The following is a 21351-nucleotide window of genomic DNA, read 5'->3' on the forward strand; positions in this document are numbered from 1 at the left end:
CATGGCACCCGAAAATGTTTTTGACCTCTCAGAACAAAAAAATCTCCATTTAAAAAAGCGTGGGATTTTTTCGGTTTCACTTAAAAAATTTGAAAAAAATCAATTTTCAAAACCTACCCGAAAAGATGAATTTGACCTATTTTGGGTAAAATTGATCAATTTTGGTTATATTTTAACAAATTTTGGGTAACCGAGAAAATCCCATGCTTTTTTAAATGGAGAGGTCAAAAATATTTTCGGTTTCCATAGGAAAACTAAAGCCCATTGCAACTTTTTCCTTTGACAATTTTCATACTACCTAACGCCCGAGTTTCAACAAAATCGGTGATAACCACCTTGGTATAGTCTCCTCGTAAGTAGAACCGTAGATATGATCGTGATAGTTATTTCGCGTGATCTACAACGTGGTATTGGCCTCTTTATTAGAACTAACGAAAATTACTGAGCTAAATTGTCTCTTTTGTTAAAATAGACAGACACACCGCGGGTTTTTATATCGAGTTAATAACAATAATAATAATACGTGCTGGAAGGATTCTAAGCGTTATTCGCGTATTTTCTTGGCGATTGTATTTGCGCATTTTACGCTCCGAGTTAGAACTACAAAAACCGATTCGTTATAAAAGTTAAAACGAAAATAAACATTAACAAATAATGTTAAGGTTAACGAAATTTTAAATGACCTATTTCCAGCAATAAAGTAAACAAACCCGAATAGCGTACTAAATAGATGTTCGATCCAAGAGGTTTTAATTTTAAAATAACGTAAACAATAATAAATTTTCCGCCTTAATCTGCCAAGTTAGAAAAGCAATTCTAGACGTTCGCGTTCAAAGGTTGGTTGCTTAGCCTCTCTCTATCGATGCGCCATAACGGGTACGACGTATTGATTTCGACTTTCGAAAATACGCGATTTGGCAGTCTTCAAATCCGCCCTTTGCAGTTTTAAATTGATTTTCTATTACTTTGAAAAATTTCCAGCGTATTACACGCCAGTGATTCATTTTTTCGCTCCTCGTATCGATTGTCGAGTCGAACCCCTGCATTCTAGTGGCCATCCCTTTTACCTTACGTCATAAGCTGAACGCTGTAAATTTACGATATCAGGTGTAGAAAAGGTCTAGCAGTCTGAATTTGGCAGTAATACTAGGGGTGGAAGAGTTGTTAGCACTTTCGCCTCGCAGCAAGAGGAGCCGGGTTCGATCCCAACTTGTCGCACTGGGTGAAATTTCGGGACTACTCCTTCCGCGTTGAGTTTGCAAGTTCTCTCCCCACTGGTTAAAGGGGTTTTCCCCCAAATTCTTCAGTTTCCCCTTTCCATAAAAATCTGTATACGTTAACGGTAATAGTTAGTGTTATCTCGCGTGGCGTGAAGGGCTTGCCACCACCCTCCTACGCATTGTAACCCGGCCACCTGTTTAAAGGCATTATAAGTCGCTAGATGATTAGGGACTAAGGTGGTGCCTTGGGTATTGGCTTAACTGATTATTAATCAGTAATAATGCGGCAGTAGTCAAATAATAATCTTGGCGGTAAAAATTTGAAATGAGCTGCACATATAGATGATAAATTCAATTCATTCACCGTTGCGATGTAAAATCAGTTTAAATTTGACGAATCGAATAGAAATAATATTAATTATCAACGCAATCATACTTACCAGTCCAAATCACGGGAAAATCAAGAAATATATTTATAGTAATCAATAAACAGTTAAGCTAATGTTTATTGTCGTTTGAAATTTACATCATACAGTAATTAAAAATAAATTAAAATAAATATTCGTATAGAAATTATGGTATATATATTCATTATTATATTATATATTTTTTTAAATAAATTAAATAATTTTATAAATTTTTCGTAATACGAAAGATACGTAGGCTCCCACTAATTGACCCTGATATTGGCGAATCTAAGTAGGTGTTTCAAAGATTGAACACTTGTGGGAAGATGTCGTTTTTGAGAGGATCTTGGCTTATAACGGAAAGTGGAAACCGGGAACACGCCTGGCGATGAGGTTTTATTTTGGCGTGTGGGGGCCCCCAAAAGTGTCTTTCGTATAGTGCGGACACCCCGACCTCGCCCCTGCATCTTTTCCCGGAGAATGTGCTTCTGTCTCTCCATCTTTGGAAGCTTCGCCATCTGTTATTGGCATCCTCCTGCGCTTCGCGGCCCACGATTTTCCACTTATCATAGCGTAAGCCGCGCTCAAACTATAAGGGAGAAGCTAGTTTAGAATCGGCTTATACACCCGGTTATTTTTCCAACTCGGAAAGTGGGTTTCGGTTAATAATAGTTTTTCTCTCGCCTAGTGACGAGAAACCCCCAACATGATTCGGTGATTAATGACACCGAAAAAATTACCGGCAAACATTTTCGTAAATATTAATTAAAACCTTGAGAAAGTAGCTTTTTAATTTTTCAAATTTATGGTCGGTGTCTTTTAAAGATATTGTAGGGTTATAACGATATATATATATATATATATATTTAATTACTTAATTTTATTTCTTTTAATTTGATAATCATTCATTTTCTTAGCGCTTCTTGGGCGAGTGGGGCCTCTCAATTTATGCCTCCCCTCGCTTTCATACCGTTAATTTAACCCCTGGCGATTTTGGGCAATTTATTTAAAAGTATAATAAGTTTTAATAACGTTACTATGACAATTTCTTATGTTTTTTAGACGTAAGTTACGTAACGGAGCTATAGCTCCAAGGTATTTAAGTTTAGTTCAAATATAATATATAATTAATTAAATTTAATAAATCGTTATCGTTGAATTTAATCTACATTGTCGTAACTAGGACTGCAATTTATGATCTATCATTTCAGAGGATAAATATTAGTTGTATCACTGATAAAATCTTTTTTTTTTCATATAAAAGCTATTGTTCAACTTATCCTTGTCATTTAATATTGGCACTATTATACAGGTTTAAATGTTACTCTTATAACTTTAAAATGAATTCCTTTTTCACTGATTTATTTTATCGATTTCTTTATAATTGAATTTGACCGCCCGTTCACTTTTATAATTTTTTTACGGTAATCCTAAGAATTTCAATAAGGAGGTTGAGTTATTCAATATAAATTCCTAGTTTGTTTAAAGGGACCATACTGTACATTTTATTTTCGTATGAAGTTAATATAATTTAGTTTTAAATTGAATTTAATTTGAGTTTTTCACGGAATTTTTTTTTGGAAATATACGTTGTTATATATTTTGACCACCAATTTTCAAGTACCCTCTTAAAGTGCGTCCAAACTTCAATGAGAAACCGGAGATTTTTATATTTTGACCGCCATTTTACAAAATTCTGGCGAAAGTACCATATTAAAATGTTTCCAAGTAAGTAAATGGCATGGTTCTAAGTCAAATTGTAATTCGTGGCGCAGTAAAATGATTGAGCGGTAATACATTTCTTGACCGATGGATTTGCATGGACACATTTGAAATATGACGGATAAACGTAAGCAGCCTTTGAAAAATGTCTGTGTTTGCTCTGTGAGAAGGACTCTGCGAACAAAAACCCGAGGGGCTAACAACTGTCAGATGGCCTGTTCACCGATTACGTGGAGTGACTATTCCCTCGCAAAAACCTTCAGATCGACTATTAAATATCTGGTACTACCATCATAGGAACTCGAGGTTTTTTCCAATTATAATTTAAAGTAACGAAGGTTGAAACCCAACGAAGTCTCGATCAACGCGAAGAACTTAAGGAGACTACCCGAAGTGTTACACACCGATTTTGTTCAAACTCGGGGCATGCAACTTGAAAAATCCTAAAGGGAATTTATTCAATGGGCAACCGTTTTGCCATGGCAAACGAAAAATGTGTTTGACAACAAGTTTTCTCTTTGAAAATAACATGGGATTCTGACCGATTCCTAGGACCCCCCCCCCCCCCCCCGTGAAATATTTTAACAATTTTAAAAAATTTTAAAATGCCAAAAATAGAAAAAATAGATAAAAATTTACGAAAAAAATGGGTGAAAATGAATCAAAATGGCTAAAATTGGAAAAATTAGAAAAAAATAATAAAAAAAGTACAAATAATGAAAAAATATTTCGAAATTGATCAAAAGCAGTTAATTTTTTTTCTATTTTTGGCATTTTCCATTTTTTTAATTTGTCAGAATCCCATGTTATTTTCAATGGGAAAATTTATATTTTTGGTTGTCAAAACCATTTTTCGTTGCCATGGCAAAACGGTTGCCCATTGAATAAATTCCCTTTAGGATTTTTCAAGTTACATGACGGTCTACCAATCCCCCGAGTTTGAACAAATTCGGTAGTTTACACTTCGGGATATCTCCTTGTAAGTTGAAGTACGATGAAACATATCACATTTTACCAATAAATCGATCTTTGATTATTATATACGTAAAATTAGAAAGTAATTAAATCGAAATCTTCGTCATCACCGGAGCCATAAGTTACATTCAAACGATTTAAATGAAATTTTCAACATATTTTATGACGAAGCCCGAATTTTAAAATAGACCTATGACCGAATACCGTCACAGGTTACAACGAAAAGCGCTATTCGTATTTCGTAAAATCAACTCGAGCCTGATAGTCGATACCATTAGCAGTATAGGGATATGAATATTTATCGCTAAGATTATAAGATATAATTAACTTAATTTTAATACTGATCACTAAACAGTTAGCTTCGCTTCAATATTGGATTCTCGAGAGACAAGCGAATAGAAAACCATTTTTTGAAATCATTAGAAAACGTTCGAAAATTAATGGTAAGTTATACTTATAACCTAGATCGGGAAAAATGATTGGGTATAATAAATTAAGTATAAACTTGTTACTGAGAAATTATATTTCATCCGTAGTTATAAACCTGTCTGGTGAATAATTTGATATCGGAAATAACGAAATCTGAGTGATAATGGCAGGCAGAGAATTGCAAGAAAGCGTCGGGAGGGGTGCAAGTTGTAAAGGTGTAGTACGATAATCTTTCTTCCTCCGTCACGTCGTACTCACGATTTTATTTTAGAAATAATCGAAGGGGGAAATAATGATTTCCTTCCCCTCCGCCGAACTCTGGACTTATTACGGGCTGGTAGAATTGATATAAAGCGTTCGGCTCTGCGAGATCCCCCGTTATTTCAATGGGTATTCAATCCGCATTATTCCCCGTAGAGATATCGTTTAATCTTCTAGCCACCACTCTACGTGAATCGAGATATAAGGGTCACCATATTACAGCCAGAGTTCTATATGACTCGCACCAATTATTTCTGGATATAAAAACAAGTTTCTTTTAAATATCAAGATTGCCCGGTATCCGGCGTAGAACGCGCGCATGCCGTGTTAGAATCCGGATTCAATATTCCCGCCTTTAGTTGGAAGCGAACCGGTACTTACGTACAGGGTAAAGACTGCGTTGACTATTTTAAACCGCGATTATCTTATTCGAAAATAATCTCAACTGAGACTATAGCGAGTCTCGTAAGGACCTTCTTCCCGCCTTTCAATCCGCTATGACGTGAGGGTAAAGCTCTGGGAATTTTTGTTATTTTAGCGTAAACGAGTCGGGTTTTTGATGGAACCCGCGAAAGAGAATGGAGGTATTTAGAATAAGGACAAATGTTCGTCAAACCAGTATCTTGGAATTAAATTTTAACGTTATTAAGTACGGGTGTCCTTCTAAAAAGAACGCTGTTAAGAGAAACTCTATAGTGGTTTTCGATTCCGAAGATATTATTCTATTAAAACGAGTGTAGCTAGTCGTGATATTTCTATCGGCGAACTTTAAAAGTAATTTACGACTACGGCTTCATCCTTTTTTTTTCGTTTCAAAGTCAATCTTAATCTTCTTTGATCTAACTCAGATGAGCGACGCGTTTATCAAAAAAAGGCTTCGTTTTATCCGTCATTTTTTATAACTTGACTCGTGACCCGCCTTAAGGGCTTATTAGGATTTAGAAATTAATTGATATGGCTTAAATATACTCATTAAATCCGGTTTGAACTGGGTGGCGTTAGTTTTAATATAACGTATAACCGTATATTTATTTTCTACTTAAGTGTAATTAAATTAACTGAAGTAGATCTGAATTATACGGGAAATCATAAATTTAAAATTATATTAATTAAAGGGCGAGATGGGTGGCAATTTTCAAAACCTAAATACTTTTTATTAATTATATTTTTCATTCAAAAGTTTTATAATCTCGATACGAGAAGATTGGTAGAGTATCAAATAACCTGATACCAAAATTATAATTTTAATTTAATTTGTGTTTAATACAAAAAAATTTGGTTATATTTCGATTATTCTATTATTATTAACAGTCTTTAATCTCTTCAATGTTTAATTTAACCTTAAATTTAATGCTAAAATGTAGTGTACACCTTCTCACTTTATACTTGATAGGAAAAAGTAGTCGTAGAAAAAAGATTTAGCCAGTAAGAAATAAATAAATTCCTTAATCTTGTTTTATTTTTATTCCTTTTTTGTATATCTAAAATAGATAGGCAAACTGTCTATGCGATGGAGTGAGAGAGAGCTTTCACTATTCACTTTCGAATTTTTTACGCTCTGTACCCAATCGTTAAAAAAAAGTGTGCTTTTTTTCGATCTCTCCATTGGAAGCAAGGCCACCGATTCGACATTTATTTCGACGTAGAATGATTTAGCGTATTAGCATTGATAAAATTCGGACATCATTATCAAAGCTATTAGAAATGGGGAATTTTTCATTTATTTTCAGGCGAGTGTCATTTCGGAAATACCAAGGTTAACCGAAATGTTTTGATCGAGAATTTTTACGTTATTAAAAAACTTATTAAGAGCTTTATTAGGATTTCAGTATGAAGTAGGGCTTAGAATATAATTATTTAATTGGATAGGAGATAATTGATTATAAGATTCGAAATTCAGATAGCTCTATTAGATTTATAACGTACAAATTGTTTGTCTAAATGAATTCGGCTGTACTATGGAAAACGACTTACTTAATCGCTACTACTTTATTTATCACGAAGCGTATAATTCATGGTTCCATGGAACAACCGACCTGTCAACAACAATATAATTGTGATATGACAATTTCCAACGAAGTTGTTCGTTGATAATAAGACATTATCATTATATTTGGGTGGTCTGTTATTCACGATTCTCCATAATTCCCCTTGGGCAAAATTTACGGTGAAATAACCCATATTAATAACGGTTTCCCTGATCATTTAGCTCCTGGAACTAAACGGTAAATCCCCAAAGCACTCCATCCATTATGACTTCAATTTCCATCTGCCGCTAATGGCGCCTTCATTTGAGCTAGATTTAATCGAAACCAGTAAAAGTACTTGTAAGAAAGACTCTAGGGTATCTTTCGGGGTGAGAAGAGTCCTGGTTTTGGGGGAACACAATGATTGAGGATACGAAAGGAAGCAACCCAAATTTCGATCGTCATCGAAATCGAACAATTCGTTATCTCTCCCTCTGTCTCTTTGGCGTGTTCCATGGGATTCTCCAATCGAAGCTATACGACGTAGAAAGACAAAATGATTCCTCCTACCGTATCTCGCCAAACCGGGTAACGCTCGAACCAGGAAGTGGACGACGAGAAATTACGCGTTACTACGTTCCTCGAATGGGTTTCAAATTCTTTTGAAGATGTGTTTACAGTTATAGTCTTTGGGCAAACGTGGTTAACGCGTTAGTGAAATGGTGTTAAGATTTACTGGTTTTAAAGACCAAGTGTTTATTTTTTACTTTGCTTAAAACGTTCCTATTCATTCGTCAATATAAGCGCGCAATTTCGACCCTCCCCGGGAACAGAAGGGTCAAGTTTTGCGCCTTTCGAGTGGCCCTACCACGAAGAGAAAAAAAATATTACAGAATTTCCAAATTCGTTTTTTGGTTTGAAATATTTAGGTCGGGTTTCTCTCGGTGAGCTGCCGGGTTAAGAATTGTTGGTCGGCTCTTATGTACTCATTCGCGACCAGAGTTGGTAAAATTTATTTCGACGTTGACCTTCTTCCAATCAACGCGATTTTCCCAGCCGCGATTTTATACTTTCAATGAAAGCGCGGGTGGCGGCCATGAGCGGAATAAATTCTTTTCGATACTACAAACAACTTTTTTTTTGGGGTCAGGTAGTTTAAAATTCAGCATTTTTGATTATAGGTTGAGCAGTCGATATTTTATTTAGTTACGAATCAGAGTTAATTTAAAATTTTGAGCTTCTTAAAACTTTAATGACCTTGCTTAGAGGATGTAGCGTAACATTTCGTAAATTCAATTCGGGATTAGGTTCAATTAAACTTTATAAAATTAGTTTAAAATATTTTATCCAAATTGAACGCAGTAAGCCTTTGAATGAATAAATGAATATTTATTTACCCGAAAGATAACTTTCGTTACAGGTTACATTACAAATAATGGTTAATCAGGAATCCATGCCTCTACTTGGAATGCTTATCCTGCCGTATCGCATATGGTAAGATCACTACCTCGCCTACCAGAGAAGAGAAAAATCCTATTTGCGCGTGCTCCCCTCTCACGTTGTTGTTTCTTAAGTTAACATAGTGACGACAAAAAAACCGTCAGCCACATCGAGACGAAAATCTGCCGCGATAAGCATTCCAAGTAGAGGTATGGATTCCTGGTTTAATGAATTACGAAATATATTTCAAAGATTATATATATAAACAGTAAATAAACAAATATATAGAGTATTACTCTATAGGTTGAATGCGGTATTAAAACTACTTTGGCTTCTATCCTTCAAATAAATTAATAACACCAGCAAAATCAGTTTCATTTTACAGTCGATGCGTAGTCGCCTAGTTCGACTATCTATACGACTATTCACAAATGTAAATTTACATTCTATGATTCTAAGTCCTAAACAACAACCAGACTAACATTCGAAGAAAACAATCCCTAGCTTGCGAGATCATTGTTACGCGAGATAAAAATCTTTGTAGACATGAATGCGTTTTTTTTTTTAAATGTAACACTTGCACTCGAAATTCCGCCGCTTCCTACAACAACTACAATACCATTAGATATAAAATATCGATTTATCTATGTAATCCCTAACTGGCGAGGTCATTGTAATTATAATTTTCAAAATATTGGTACTTTTTGAAAAATGGTATTAGGCGCAAAACACTTACAAGGAGACTACCCGAGGTGTTACGCACCGATTTTGTTCAAACTCGGGGAATTGGTAGACCTACATGTACCTTGAAAAATCCTAAAGGGATTTTATTCAATGGGCAACGGTTTTGCCATGGCAACGAAAAATGTTTTTGACAACATAAAACAACATGGGATTTTGACCGATTTCCCTGTGAAAAAAATTAGAAAATTGATCAAAATGTGACCAATTTTGATTTTTTTTCGTAAATTTTTATCAATTTTTTTTATAATTTTGGTATTTTAATTTTTTTTTTCAATTTTGTAAAATGTATCGGTCAAAATCCCATGTTATTTTCAATGGGAAAATTTCCATTTTAAGTTGTCAAAAACATTTTTCGTTGCCCATTGAATAAAATCCCTTTAGGATTTTTCAAGTTACATGAAGGTCTACCAATGCCCCGAGTTGTGTAACACCTCGGGTAGTCTCCTTGTTAGTAGCGTTTTCAAATTTCAATGCGCTAAAATTAGCTATACAAACTTTAACGAATGTAATACAACTCCTACGGGTTCTGGTCACAACGACATCACGTTGCCAATAACGGGACAAAATGAAATTCCGTTAGAAAATAACGTAAACAGAAGTCGGAGATATCTCGAAGGTTTTTAATTTCTAAGAACGATCTACAGATTGGCCAAAAGGCAAAAGCGCTTAATTGCAGCCTCTCCGTCGCTTTAGATACGCGACCCGCATACGCTCTTTCACGCTTAATTATGCGCTATCAAATTGACTATATCTAGTTTATATTCCAATCTATTACGCAACTTTCGCGTTTAATAAAAAGTTGTTTGGCTCCGCCCCTTCATTATGTGACACAGATCACGGAATTCGCGAACTACCAATATCTAATATATAGTTCGAGTCGACACTTCATCAACTGTACGGCGGAAGGTATACTCGCTAGGTAGGCAACGTCCTTCGCTCATTCTCGATAACTGATTCGACTATAGTCGCGGTTAATAGGAGGAATGGATAGTTTATAAATTCCGCTTAACCCGTTTTGATTTTAAATTTAAGAGTTTGTAATGGGGAAGGGGGGGGGGAGCACGTATTTTGGAGTAGACTTTGTAAAATTAATAAGACTTGTTTATCATTAGCCTTAATAATAATACGTTTTTTTCGCTTTAATTATAGTTTTAAATTGGTTTCTGTTATGTCACCTTGAACCATTCCGACTATTATATAAACTAATACTTTTACCGTTTAGGAATAACTGATCTATATTGCGTTGTTGGCTTATCTAATTGTTAGAAAAAGTTTAATTATGCTAGATTCAAAAGTTGGATAATTATTTATATAAGTGTTGATAATAGAAAAAAAACGGAACCCTTTGAGAAATATAATATAGTAGATACAAAACACCGGTGGAATTTTGAAATTGCGTGCTAGCCAGTAGTTAAGGGCGAGTAATTATCAAAAGGCAAATGATTTGTTAAAATGGGAGCCACATTTTTTTAAAACTTATGTTGGTACTCAAAACAAATTCACAAAAAAAGAAAAATGGAAAATAATTAAAACTAATATTTTTTAAACTTAGTAGCTTGCGTGTTAAATTGCCTATCGTTAATAGACGTGCTAACTTCAAACAACCTTTGGAAATTAATGAAAATTTATTTATTAGGAATTATAATTGTCTCATAAAAATATAGAATGCTATACGCAACTAGCACATTATAATCTAAAACTTAAAAATACTGATGAAATATCTTTTCAATTGTAAATACATCTTTAAGGTTCATAATAAATTGGAGGTTTCTTTAGAATTCTACACATTTTATTATTTCAATAAGTCAAGATGGTCGCTTATAGAAATATTTAAAAATTTTCTTTAATTTAAAGCCACTGGTTATGTCATACTCGGCCATCGTCTAAATAATTAAGTAGGTTTAGCTATTTAAAGAAAAGTATAGGTAAAGCACGTTAGCTTCCACGTGATTATTCCAGAGAAATAATATTTACAAAAATCAAAACTGGTTAAAAGTTTCGAGTATTTCAAATCGTTTTTGTCATCGAGTCATTCTTGGCGAGAGAAAAACGGGTTTGCCAATTACGCGCGGAAAGTTTCTAACCGTTTAATTATTATTTTCTTCCGCCAGGACGACGAGAAGTTCTAAAGAAATTGATTCCAAAGTTGTTTTTTTTTAAATGATAACGGGAAACTTATCTTTAGCTTTTCACTTTGTAAACTGTAGTATCTTTTGTTTTGGGTATTTGGTTAGGCCTCAATTGACGAACAGCGAACAAAAACGAGGAAAGAAGTATTTTGAAAGTTAAGCTCTTTTACTGATAATAAAAATAACGAAAGTGAACGCTTGTTTTAGTTAACTTTTTATTCGACTAAAAAAATGTCTTTTCCTGTTTAAGGGAAATAAAGTTATTTTTTTGTTTTATATTGGCGTTTACTTTAGTCGGCGTTAAACCTTCCTGGCGACAGAAATTAATAGTTGCGTGGGTTAATCAGTTAATTCGGTTGTCGTCAGTCGGGCCTATTGTTCCTCGAACAACAATGAAAATGGTCACTGGGTCTCGTGTATATGAGAAACTCGGGTCACTTCGAACAATCCCCTTTATTGTTCAATAAAAATATATATTGAGACCTCGCGAATTTCTATTGAAAAACCAAACTTTATCATCAGGTTTCTCTATTCGCGAATCTAGTTCGTAGTATATTGCGAAATTGGGGCTTTGAAGGTCAAAAGGAAAATTTAAAATCTAAGTGCTTTACTTTATTTCAAATAATGTAAAAGAAAAAATATTTCGAATGAGCCTTTATGGTGATTTTCGATTTACTTACAATTTCGTATACGATTACAACTAGCGTTTCATAAGATCCGGATCTACCGTTGAATCACTATGATTTAAAACCTTTTTATTTTTACTTTTTCACAATAAGAAAATAGCTAAGATTGTCTCAATAGACAATTCTATAAAATACTACTTATGTGCTTACTTACTTTTGTGTATAGAGAGGCAGAAGGGTTGGCCCGATTTTTCTTGAACCAGGGAGGCTCATAAAAGGATTATCTAGTTGTCAGGATATATAGTGGATTTTTGATCAAAATCCTACTCACTTAACGGTTATGGTTTTATACAAACCATTATAAATAGTTAATTAACTATATCTCGTTGATTTTGTAAATAGTTCAGTTATGGACTTACTATATTTTGAAATATGCTACCTTAGCTATATTTTGAAAATAGAAATGAGCATAAGCAGAATTTTTTAACCCAAAGAGTAAATAAGTTTGCAAGTCTTACTGAAGTAGGGCTATGTTGCCCAAAGAATATAAAGCCCCAGGAATGGAAGGATTGATATTATTGGCTGCGTGTTTAAGCTGTGATAGAAACTTCCGGCAAAGCAAATCAGAGTAACCGGAAACCGTTACCGCAACCCGGTCTCACTTTAAAAATGAGAGGCGCAAAAGTTCCACTAGACGGAGCTACACCTTCCATTCCTGGGGCTTTATATTCTATGAGTTGTCTTTGTGGAGGTGTTTGGCCTGTTTAGATAGGAATTTATAGAAAGGTCTATTCGGAAGCAATACCCTCTTTTAAACGAAATTTCGCTGGGCGCGTACGATGTTTAGTTTCCCCCCTTTAACCCCAGATTCTCTGTAACCCCCACCCAGCGACCAACTGACTTGAACCAAGGACAGTAGATACAGGGACGAGAAAGTGTATTGGCGGCATCTGTTGGAATATATAACCTAAAACGACCGAAACGCGAGGAGAGTTAGTTGTAAACAAAAAAAATGGCGGTCACCTAATTTTAGCGGTTCTTGACGAGGCTTAAGTGTTCAAAACAAATGGGCATTTTTTTATTTACGCTCGTAGTTTTATTTTTAATTTAACATCAAAATGGTAAAAACTAACTACAATAATACTGTCCATGGTGAATCACGTCTTAACAATGGCCACGGTTTGTTTACATCTAACTCCCCGTGAATATGAAGACTTTAAAATCAAATTCCCCCCCCCTGCTTTCTCGTCCCTGTATCTACTGTCCTTGCTTGAACTGAGTCAGAAAGGCGCGAAAAAAGAGTGCATAGTGTCAGACCTCCCCCCCCCCAAATATTTCCAAAACTGCCATCTTCGTGGTGAAATAATCCAATTCCCCTGTTGCTTGCTTGTCAAATTAATGTCGGAACGCGCCGTAATACATTTCGGGGCTCGCTGCTGTCATCGCGGGCCCGTGAATTCAAGTAGCAGTGGCCCCTGGGCTTTTGTTGTTTGGTCAGAACGGTCGTAAGGACGTTTTTTTTGTTATTTTCTGGACGCGAAACCTCTTAATGGCTAATTGTGTTTTCATCCCGGCCGTTTTTCGTAGGAACAAGGGGGGGGGGGGGCGGAAAGGGAAGGATAGAATGGTAGCTGTATCTGTACAAGTGTTCCATTCTTTGGACGGGAGTTCATTATACCGCATTGTTAGGAAGGGCAGCCGCTACTCTATAGAAGAGTTGTGAATCCCCCTCCACCCCCCGTTCCACGGAAAAATAAATAATGGGTCCCTGTTCCTGTGATAAACACGATTGTACCAGCGGCGTAGCCAGGGGGGGGCACAGGGGGCACATGCCCCCCCCCCCGAAACGTATGGTCGTACGTACAAATATTTTTATTTTTTTTACTTTTTTTTCAATGGTGTGCCCCCCCCCCCGAAACAAAATCCTGGCTACGCTACTGGATTGTACCCGATAGTTTTCCCTTTTATTACGTACCTTCATTTTAATCTGCTATAGTAGGAATTACACCAAAGATAGTATCTTTTGTCCGTTCCATGTTCTACAAAACGCCTCGATACGAAAAAAAGTTAACGCGTTTTTATCCAAAATCTAACTATTATAAATTTTCGCTGGAACGTTTCATTAGAGATGATATTTCGGTATAAGAGTTAGGAAGCCGTGACGAGTCTCCGGGTAATTCTCAACTAAGCGGAACTCGAATAATCTTCTTATTTTTTATCAGACGCGGTTGAAACGATCCGTTCCCTTCAGACGATACTCTTTCCACTTTTAGTATTCTATTCTCGATTCTTCGCTTATTTGAACTTCACCCTCTCCCCGTATTTGGCCATCACTGCGTGGTTAATCGGACTTATTGTACCATCATTCCTCGAAGGGTAGGCCAAGTTAAGTCGGCAGCGCTGCTGAGAATGTCCCTGGGTATAAGATACGCCACCTGGGCTTGGTCTTACGTTGAAATAGTCGGTTGCGTAAGGGCGAGAGAAGTGAAAGGAAGTGTGACGTCGAGAGTAAGTAGCCCCTGCCCACCCTGATCTCGCCGACGTAAGTCATTCTACAATAAAACGCCCGCCAATCACTTTCTTTTAAAATGATAAACATCTTAAATTGCGATTCTTGTTCCCTCGAAAATTGCGCGTAATTCAAAACGTTTTCGTTTGACATTTAAAAAACTTAAATCAATACACGGAGACAGATCTCGAGGTCGTTTCCTTTTAAATGTTATATTTTAATATTATCAATGGGGTAGTTAAATAAAAGGTTAAGTTTAATCTTTATTAAAGTGAGTTGAAAAACAACGTGTTATTAACGTAACTAACGCCAAACACCTCTAGATACTGTTAAGCCAGGTGGCGAAATTGTGAAATTCGTTCCTCCGCTTTAAATATGGAATAGTTCACGCTCCCTTTAAGCTGAAGTAAAAATATTGATAAGGAATTAAGAGCCGACGTGATAAAGGCATGTCGAAAACAGCGCGAAAAATGGACAGGTCCGGGTAAGGGGGGAAGAACTAATTGCCAAGTAGCACGAAGCCCAACTTCCAAATCACGAAAATTTCAACTAACGAATTTGACATTGAGTAACCTTTCGAAATCTGTACATTCGTTTCTGTTTCAATCGTGGCGATTTGCAAAGAAGAAAATCCGCGCTTTTAGCAATTGAGACAACCGTACAACCGAGAGCGAACGATTATCTCGTTATTAACCGATTGCTAAAATATTGTTATAGGTTTAAAGATAGTTCAAAGACTTACGTTAAGAAAGGCGGTGGTAACGCAGCCTTGTCAAAAAAGCGTGCTTTTCGCAACGGGTCTTCGGCTTCCTTGGATTTCGCGTCGATGCCTCTCGCTTAGGCTTAACCACACACCCTTTCCGTCATTCTGGAAAACCCGTGTGTCTCTGTTTGTAGTTCCAAATTTGCAAAGTCGCACGCGGTAGTGTTTATCTTCTACAAGTAGCGTCGATAACGCGTGCGCGAATTAATGGGCAAACGCCAGCTCTGGTTTCGAATCGCGGTTATATCCTCGAACGAAAACTTGGCGCTACCCGAGTAGCCGGATAACGAAAAAGTGCCGACTAACGTCTGCTCGAGGTACTAACGAAGCTTTGGCAGCGTCCACCATCCAGCGAAAAGGGAAAACTTGGCCTCACGACTCGTAAGAAACAATTTCTTCGACCCCCCGTCACATTTTTCCTCCTTTCACTCACCTGTAGCACACCTTCGGTGGTTGCGCCCCTGTTAAACCGGTCCCTCCCCCCTTCGAATTTCTTCCCTCCGCGCGTTGGCATTCCGCAGCACGCGATGGTTTATTCGGAATGGGGCGCAGCGTTTCAGGGGGGTGTCATGTTTTGGACGTTAAACCAATGGAAAATGCCACTATGGAAAGTAACGTAGCGTCTACGTCACGGTACCTGCCTATTTACTAGCGCGGTCCTTTCCCCTACAAGAATTGTAGTGTTCCCCAGCTTCAGTCAACCCTCCCGTTTCGGCGAAGTAGAAGTCGGATTGTTGCCGCAACTTCTACAAACTTCTCCGAAAGTTTCGGCCTTTGGCCATTTCTTCTCGGGAGACTTCGAATAGGTGTCGCGTCTTTCGAGATCGAAGCGCCAGGGAAAATTGCCTTCCTATTTCGAAGGCAGCGTTCTAATTTAGCGCTGATGGATTAGGTCCTTTTGAAGAACCATATTCCGAAGATAATAGCCCCGATTTCAAATAATTTGGTGAGTGCATTTATACTTTCGACATAAATGTTATTTTATTTCGGGTCAGACGGTTGTTTGAAAATTTGGACCGCATCTTGAGGAGTCGAGGTTGAGTTTGGTGTTTAGGCACTTTTGGGTTCCAGTAGTAGTGGTCGGGTGAATGTATTCGTTTGTACCATAAATATATTCGTATTGATGGTAGTATTACTATGTTGCACTGGATGAAGGGTCACTTACGTACAAATTAGAGTAAGTCAACGGGATTGGTTTTTTTTTGTTTTTTTTTGTTAGCACGTCTAATAGCATTGAGTTACATGGTGCATAAAAACCAACTAATATAATTCTCCGGCTTCACTTTTATTTCAATATTTTTGGTGTTTGCCATCCAGTCGATTGTATAGGCAAACATGGAACATTTTAAAGTTCGTCCTCAAAGTTAAAAAAGGAATATTTCTCGTTACCCTGAACAGGTGCAGCCATGATTTCCAGTGACCATGTACTGGAGCTGGTGGGAGTGTACCATACGGGTCAAGTGGAACCTGGCTCCTGTTTCCAAAAAATGACGGGATCGGTACCTTCCGGAGTTATTCTAAAAGACGTATCTATGGAAGTTCACGCTGGAGAGGTCATGGCCCTTTTAGGATCAAAAGGTAACAATCGTTGATAATCGAAAAGTCTGTTACTTACTTCCTTTGGATGTAGGAAGCGGTAAACGAGCGTTGCTGGAAGTCGTCGCTAGAAGGGCCCTGGGACCCATCAGGGGACAAATACTTTTGAACGACGTTCCCATGTCACTTCGACTCTTCCAAGAACAGTGCGCCTACGTCCCTCGCAAAATCAGTCTATTGCCGGGGTTATCCGTGCGCCAAACGTTAGTTTACTGCGCCCATTTAACCATTGGCTCCAAAGTTTCCAATTCCGTCAAGAGGAACCGAGTACGTTTTACTCTTTTTGGGGGAATTCGGCGTGTTTATTCTTTTAACAATGCAGGTGAAACAAGTGATGGCGGATTTGGCCTTGAACCAAGTGTCCAATCGAGAAGTGACGTCGTTAACGGCCAGCGAGGAAAGGAGGCTAGCCATCGCGATGGAAATAGTTCGAGACCCAGTTCTCGTTTTATTGGATGATCCGACGTACTTGTTGGATCCGTTGAACAGCTACTTTGTCGTTTCGATACTGTCCAACCACGCCAAAAAATACAATCGGATTGTCGTCTTGAGCATGGAGAAACCCCGCTCCGACGTCTTCCCATTCCTGGACAGCGCAACGTACCTTTGCCTCGGAGAAGTCGTTTACACCGGTAAATCTCACTCGATACGGACGACTTGATTTGTCAATTGATTGATTAATTTAATTAATATTTTAGGAAGTACTCGGATGATGCTCGATTATTTCCGAAGTATCGGTTTTCCGTGTCCTGAACTGGAAAATCCGTTGATGTACTATCGTTAGTATAACTATTTTTATTTAACAAATTATTTTTGCCAATGGTCACGAACGATGTATTCGACTGTGTTTAGTTTGTTTATCCACCGTGGATCGACGCACTCGAGAACGTTTCATCGAATCCAGCACGCAGATAGCCGCCCTGGTCGAGAAGTTCAAAGTTGAAGGATCCAGATACCGAAAATTTGGAGCACCGACTCCGGAGAATACTGAAAGGGGAGAAAATCCTTATAAGTTACCGTTAACGGCCTACGGCCAACCATCGGGATGGTCGACCTTTTGTACGTTAGTGAGGTAAGATGGAACCTGGGCCACGCCCGAATGCTCATCGATTGCGATTAATCTCTTCTATCTTTAGGAGAGGCTACGGTGGTTTATTCAATTGCAATTCGAGCGCTTTGCGAGAGTTATTCCTTCGAGTGGTCCTTACTCCGTTATTTTTTACATTGATATACCTATTCTACTTTCAACTGCCGAACCATCAGCAAAGTTTTCTAACCAGAAACGGCCTGCTACTCAACTGTTTAGTGGCCGTCTCTTTTCTGTCGTCAGCCATTACGGCAATTACTTGTACGATGCCTCTCTTCGTCATTATACCAGTACAGAACATTCCATTTACGTTATTTGAAATATTTCCCCAGATTCATCTCACAGAACGAGATATTATCAAGAGTCCAGGGCTGGAATTTATCGTGGCCCGTTGTTTATCCTCAGTTATTTGGTCTACAGCGTGCCTCTGAGCTTCATGACCGTCTGGGGTGCCGCAACGATCGTCTACGCGTAAGTATCGCTATTTTATTTTGGTATTAAATTAAATTTAACCGAACGATATCGTAGTGGAACCGGCCTCAGACCCGATTGGGAAAGATGGGCCTGTTTTTGCGCCGTTTTGTGGACCGTATACGTATTCGCCGAAAACCAAACTATCGCCCTGATGATGTTCGTCAGGAGATCGTACACGGCATTTCTTTGCAGCGTCTACATTCTGATTGTGTACATCATTTTCGCCAGTGGAACTGTCAGGTAACGACTGATATAGACCGATTCACAAATTGCTCGCGCGGGAACTCACATTTAGAGCCAAACCATTAGAGGTTCTATTTAAATGATTTTAATTAGACTAGATAGCACCTAGGAGCAACAAACGCACCAGTCCCACACAATGAGAACGCAGTTAGCCTTTAAACACGCTAAGGCAGTGTTGTGTACAAATTTCATTGGACGAGCCTTTACGCTGAAAGTTTTAGGGAAAGGGGAAGACAATTTCCGAATTTTTCCCTTCCGACGGCAGCCAATAAAAATTTTGAAGAAAAAAGTGGACGAGTTTTGGCGGGTTGCGTTCTCCTTGTGTGGGGTGCTGCGTTTGTTGCTCATAGATGGCACCAATTTAAACTTTTTTTGCGGGAAAGGAATAAATACTTACTAATTTATTACTAAAAATCTACTTCTATGTAAAAACGAAAGTTATTAATGACGTTGATACACGGTGTAGGTCTATTTGGGCAAACATATCCGCAATAGCCAGTCATAGTCATTTGACTACATAACTATAAAAAAGTCCAACTTAGAAAGAAAGAAATGCGAAAAAAAATAAATTATATTAAATTTCTGCCTATTAGACTCTTGGCGCCATCTGGTAAGACTTCGGGTATTTAAATATCTTCCTTAAGTATTGTTACCGCTCTCTTGTCAAATGTGTATCGGTCTATTTCCAATACGTTTATTGAACATTGCCTTAAAATGTTTTGTTTTAATAGGTCGTTGTTAGCCTTACCCGATTGGCTTTATTATTTAAGCTACGGCGTCATTTATCGGTATGCAGGAGCCTTCCTCAATCAGAATGAATTCGATGGTAATCCTCTATTGGTGAACTCTCCGTCTTGGGATGGTTCGACGCTAACGGCCTGTCCTGGAAACAACATACCCGGACGCTGCTTGTACCTAAATGGTACGCATTACTTAACTGAGCGTTATCATTACGGTCGTGGCCAATACGACGTTGATCTACAATACTGGATGAATTTCGGGTTGAATTTTGTTTTTGTCGGTGGAATGTGGGCGGTTAATATCATCGTTTACTTAATTCCTCTGCCGGCTTTTGTCAAATCCAAATTTCGCGACTAATACCAATTAGTGACGTTTATCTAAGAGAACATAAAAGCGTAATAATAGCCTTATTTTTGTGACTGTAAATACTCCACTTGTTTTTACGTTTCTTATGTAATTTACAAATAATATTATAACAAACAGTAATTTTGCTATTATTTCATTTCAAATAGTTTATTAATTGAACCTTTTCCTTATGGAAAACAGGTAATTTATTTAGGTTCATTGAAATTTTAGACGATGAAGCGGCTATGGCAGCGGCCTATCTTTGTCGTATTATGAATTTCAATCGAGATTTCAACCCATTAGTCACAAGCGTAGTCTGCTCCTGGTAGAAGGAATGAAAGAGCTCTGAGGGAAAATATTATAGTGTCTCGTTGCGCCATCTATCAAAATGAATATTCCAAAACCATGCAAAAAGTCACGATTTTGCTAAACTTTACCAATAACAATGACCTTCCCCGATAGTGTACATTCTGAAAATTACACATTTCTAGGTAATATAGTTTTTGAGTAAAATGCCTGGGGCAATCAAATTAAAACACCTTGTATACTGGTACCACAAACTTCATATAATACATTATATAAAACCAATTATTTTATTATACCATTATATGAAGTTTGTGGTACCAGTATACAAGGTGTTTTAATTTGATTGCCCCAGGCATTTTACTCAAAAACTATATTACCTAGAAATGTGTAATTTTCAGAATGTACACTATCGGGGAAGGTCGTTGTTATTGGTAAAGTTTAGCAAAATCGTGACTTTTGCATGGTTTTGGAATATTCATTTTCTTAACGCTAGGTGGTAGACGAAAACTGTATATGAACCAGTTGTAGAACATACTCGAAAACCTTAAATGAAATTTGTTTGGTCGGAATAGGTCAATTTGTCACAGATATTAGGTCATGAAAAATAACAAGCCTTTTCATTACTAATTTAAAAAGAATCCTATCTAAATTGTAATGAAAGTTTTTTAAACTATTGTTTTTATTGATAATTTATTTTGAGATAAAAAAAACAATTTCCGAAAACGTTACAAAATTTACCAAATTACCAGTGTTATACTAAATGAGGTTCAATAATTTCACCATCCGCTGCTATACACGTTCGCGGTACAGCATATTTTGAAATGAACCACGGACCATAGCTGAAGTTCCTAGTCGAAACGCTGCAATAATTATCCGGCAAAAGTCTTCTTCGCTAGTGACTGGCATCTTATAAACTTCCTCCTTCACGAATCCCCACAGGAAAAAGTCCAGCGGTGTCAAATCTGGGGTACCTAGGAGGCCATCGCACTGGATCGTTCCTTCCAATCCAACGCCCAGGGAACTCGGTGTTAACAAATTGTACCACACCTCTTTGCTGGTGAGCAGGGCCGTGCTTAGGGGGTGGGGAGCAGGGCCGTGCTTAGGGGGTGGGGAGCAGGGCGGTCGCCCAGGGCCTCTTAAATTTTACCATAGGGATGTATATACCGGAGGGCCGCTACAATCAGTTTTGCCCATGCATTTCGCCCGGGGCCGCGAGACCTCTAAGCACGGCCCTGCTGGTGAGGAGGCGCACCGTCATGCTGGAACCGAAGGTGTGGGATGTCGATGAAAGGTACATGTTCCAACGCTTCTGCAACTTCATTCTGTAGGAAAGCCAAGTAGTTCTCCCCATTAAGGCGATTTGGTAG

At 37.7% G+C, this 21351-nt stretch overlaps 2 protein-coding genes across 2 annotated transcripts in view; one reads left to right on the top strand and one right to left on the bottom strand.

Moving 5' to 3' along the window:
• LOC149941299 (ATP-binding cassette sub-family G member 8) overlaps nt 1-15339 on the bottom strand; it is a 40985-nt gene extending 25646 nt beyond the window's left edge. The window contains exon 1 of the mRNA XM_090177223.1: nt 15172-15339. The gene's annotated coding sequence lies outside the window, so the exon portion shown is untranslated. The remainder of the gene's footprint in view (nt 1-15171) is intronic.
• A 624-nt stretch (nt 15340-15963) lies between these two features.
• Nucleotides 15964-19757, top strand: LOC149941300 (ATP-binding cassette sub-family G member 5). The gene is made up of 10 exons (XM_090177714.1): nt 15964-16138; nt 16591-16770; nt 16823-17055; nt 17111-17420; nt 17487-17567; nt 17641-17860; nt 17925-18136; nt 18208-18346; nt 18404-18589; nt 19324-19757. The coding sequence occupies exons 2-10, from the start codon at nt 16599-16601 to the stop codon at nt 19688-19690; spliced, it is 1920 nt and encodes a 639-aa protein (XP_090033840.1). The 5' UTR covers nt 15964-16138; nt 16591-16598; the 3' UTR covers nt 19691-19757.
• The last annotated feature ends 1594 nt before the right edge of the window (nt 19758-21351 follow it).

This window comes from Leiobunum rupestre, chromosome 6, assembly GCF_980474605.1.
Source record: "Leiobunum rupestre chromosome 6, qqLeiRupe1.1.hap1, whole genome shotgun sequence".
NCBI lineage: Eukaryota > Metazoa > Arthropoda > Arachnida > Opiliones > Sclerosomatidae > Leiobunum > Leiobunum rupestre.

Bases quoted from the DNA above. Each gene is read 5' to 3' on its own strand.
- LOC149941300 (XM_090177714.1), top strand. From the start codon at position 16,599: ATGATTTCCAGTGACCATGTACTGGAGCTGGTGGGAGTGTACCATACG. The intron at 17,568-17,640 runs GTTAGTATAACT...GACTGTGTTTAG, and splicing joins AAATCCGTTGATGTACTATC to TTTGTTTATCCACCGTGGAT. The intron at 18,347-18,403 runs GTAAGTATCGCT...ACGATATCGTAG, and splicing joins GCCGCAACGATCGTCTACGC to TGGAACCGGCCTCAGACCCG.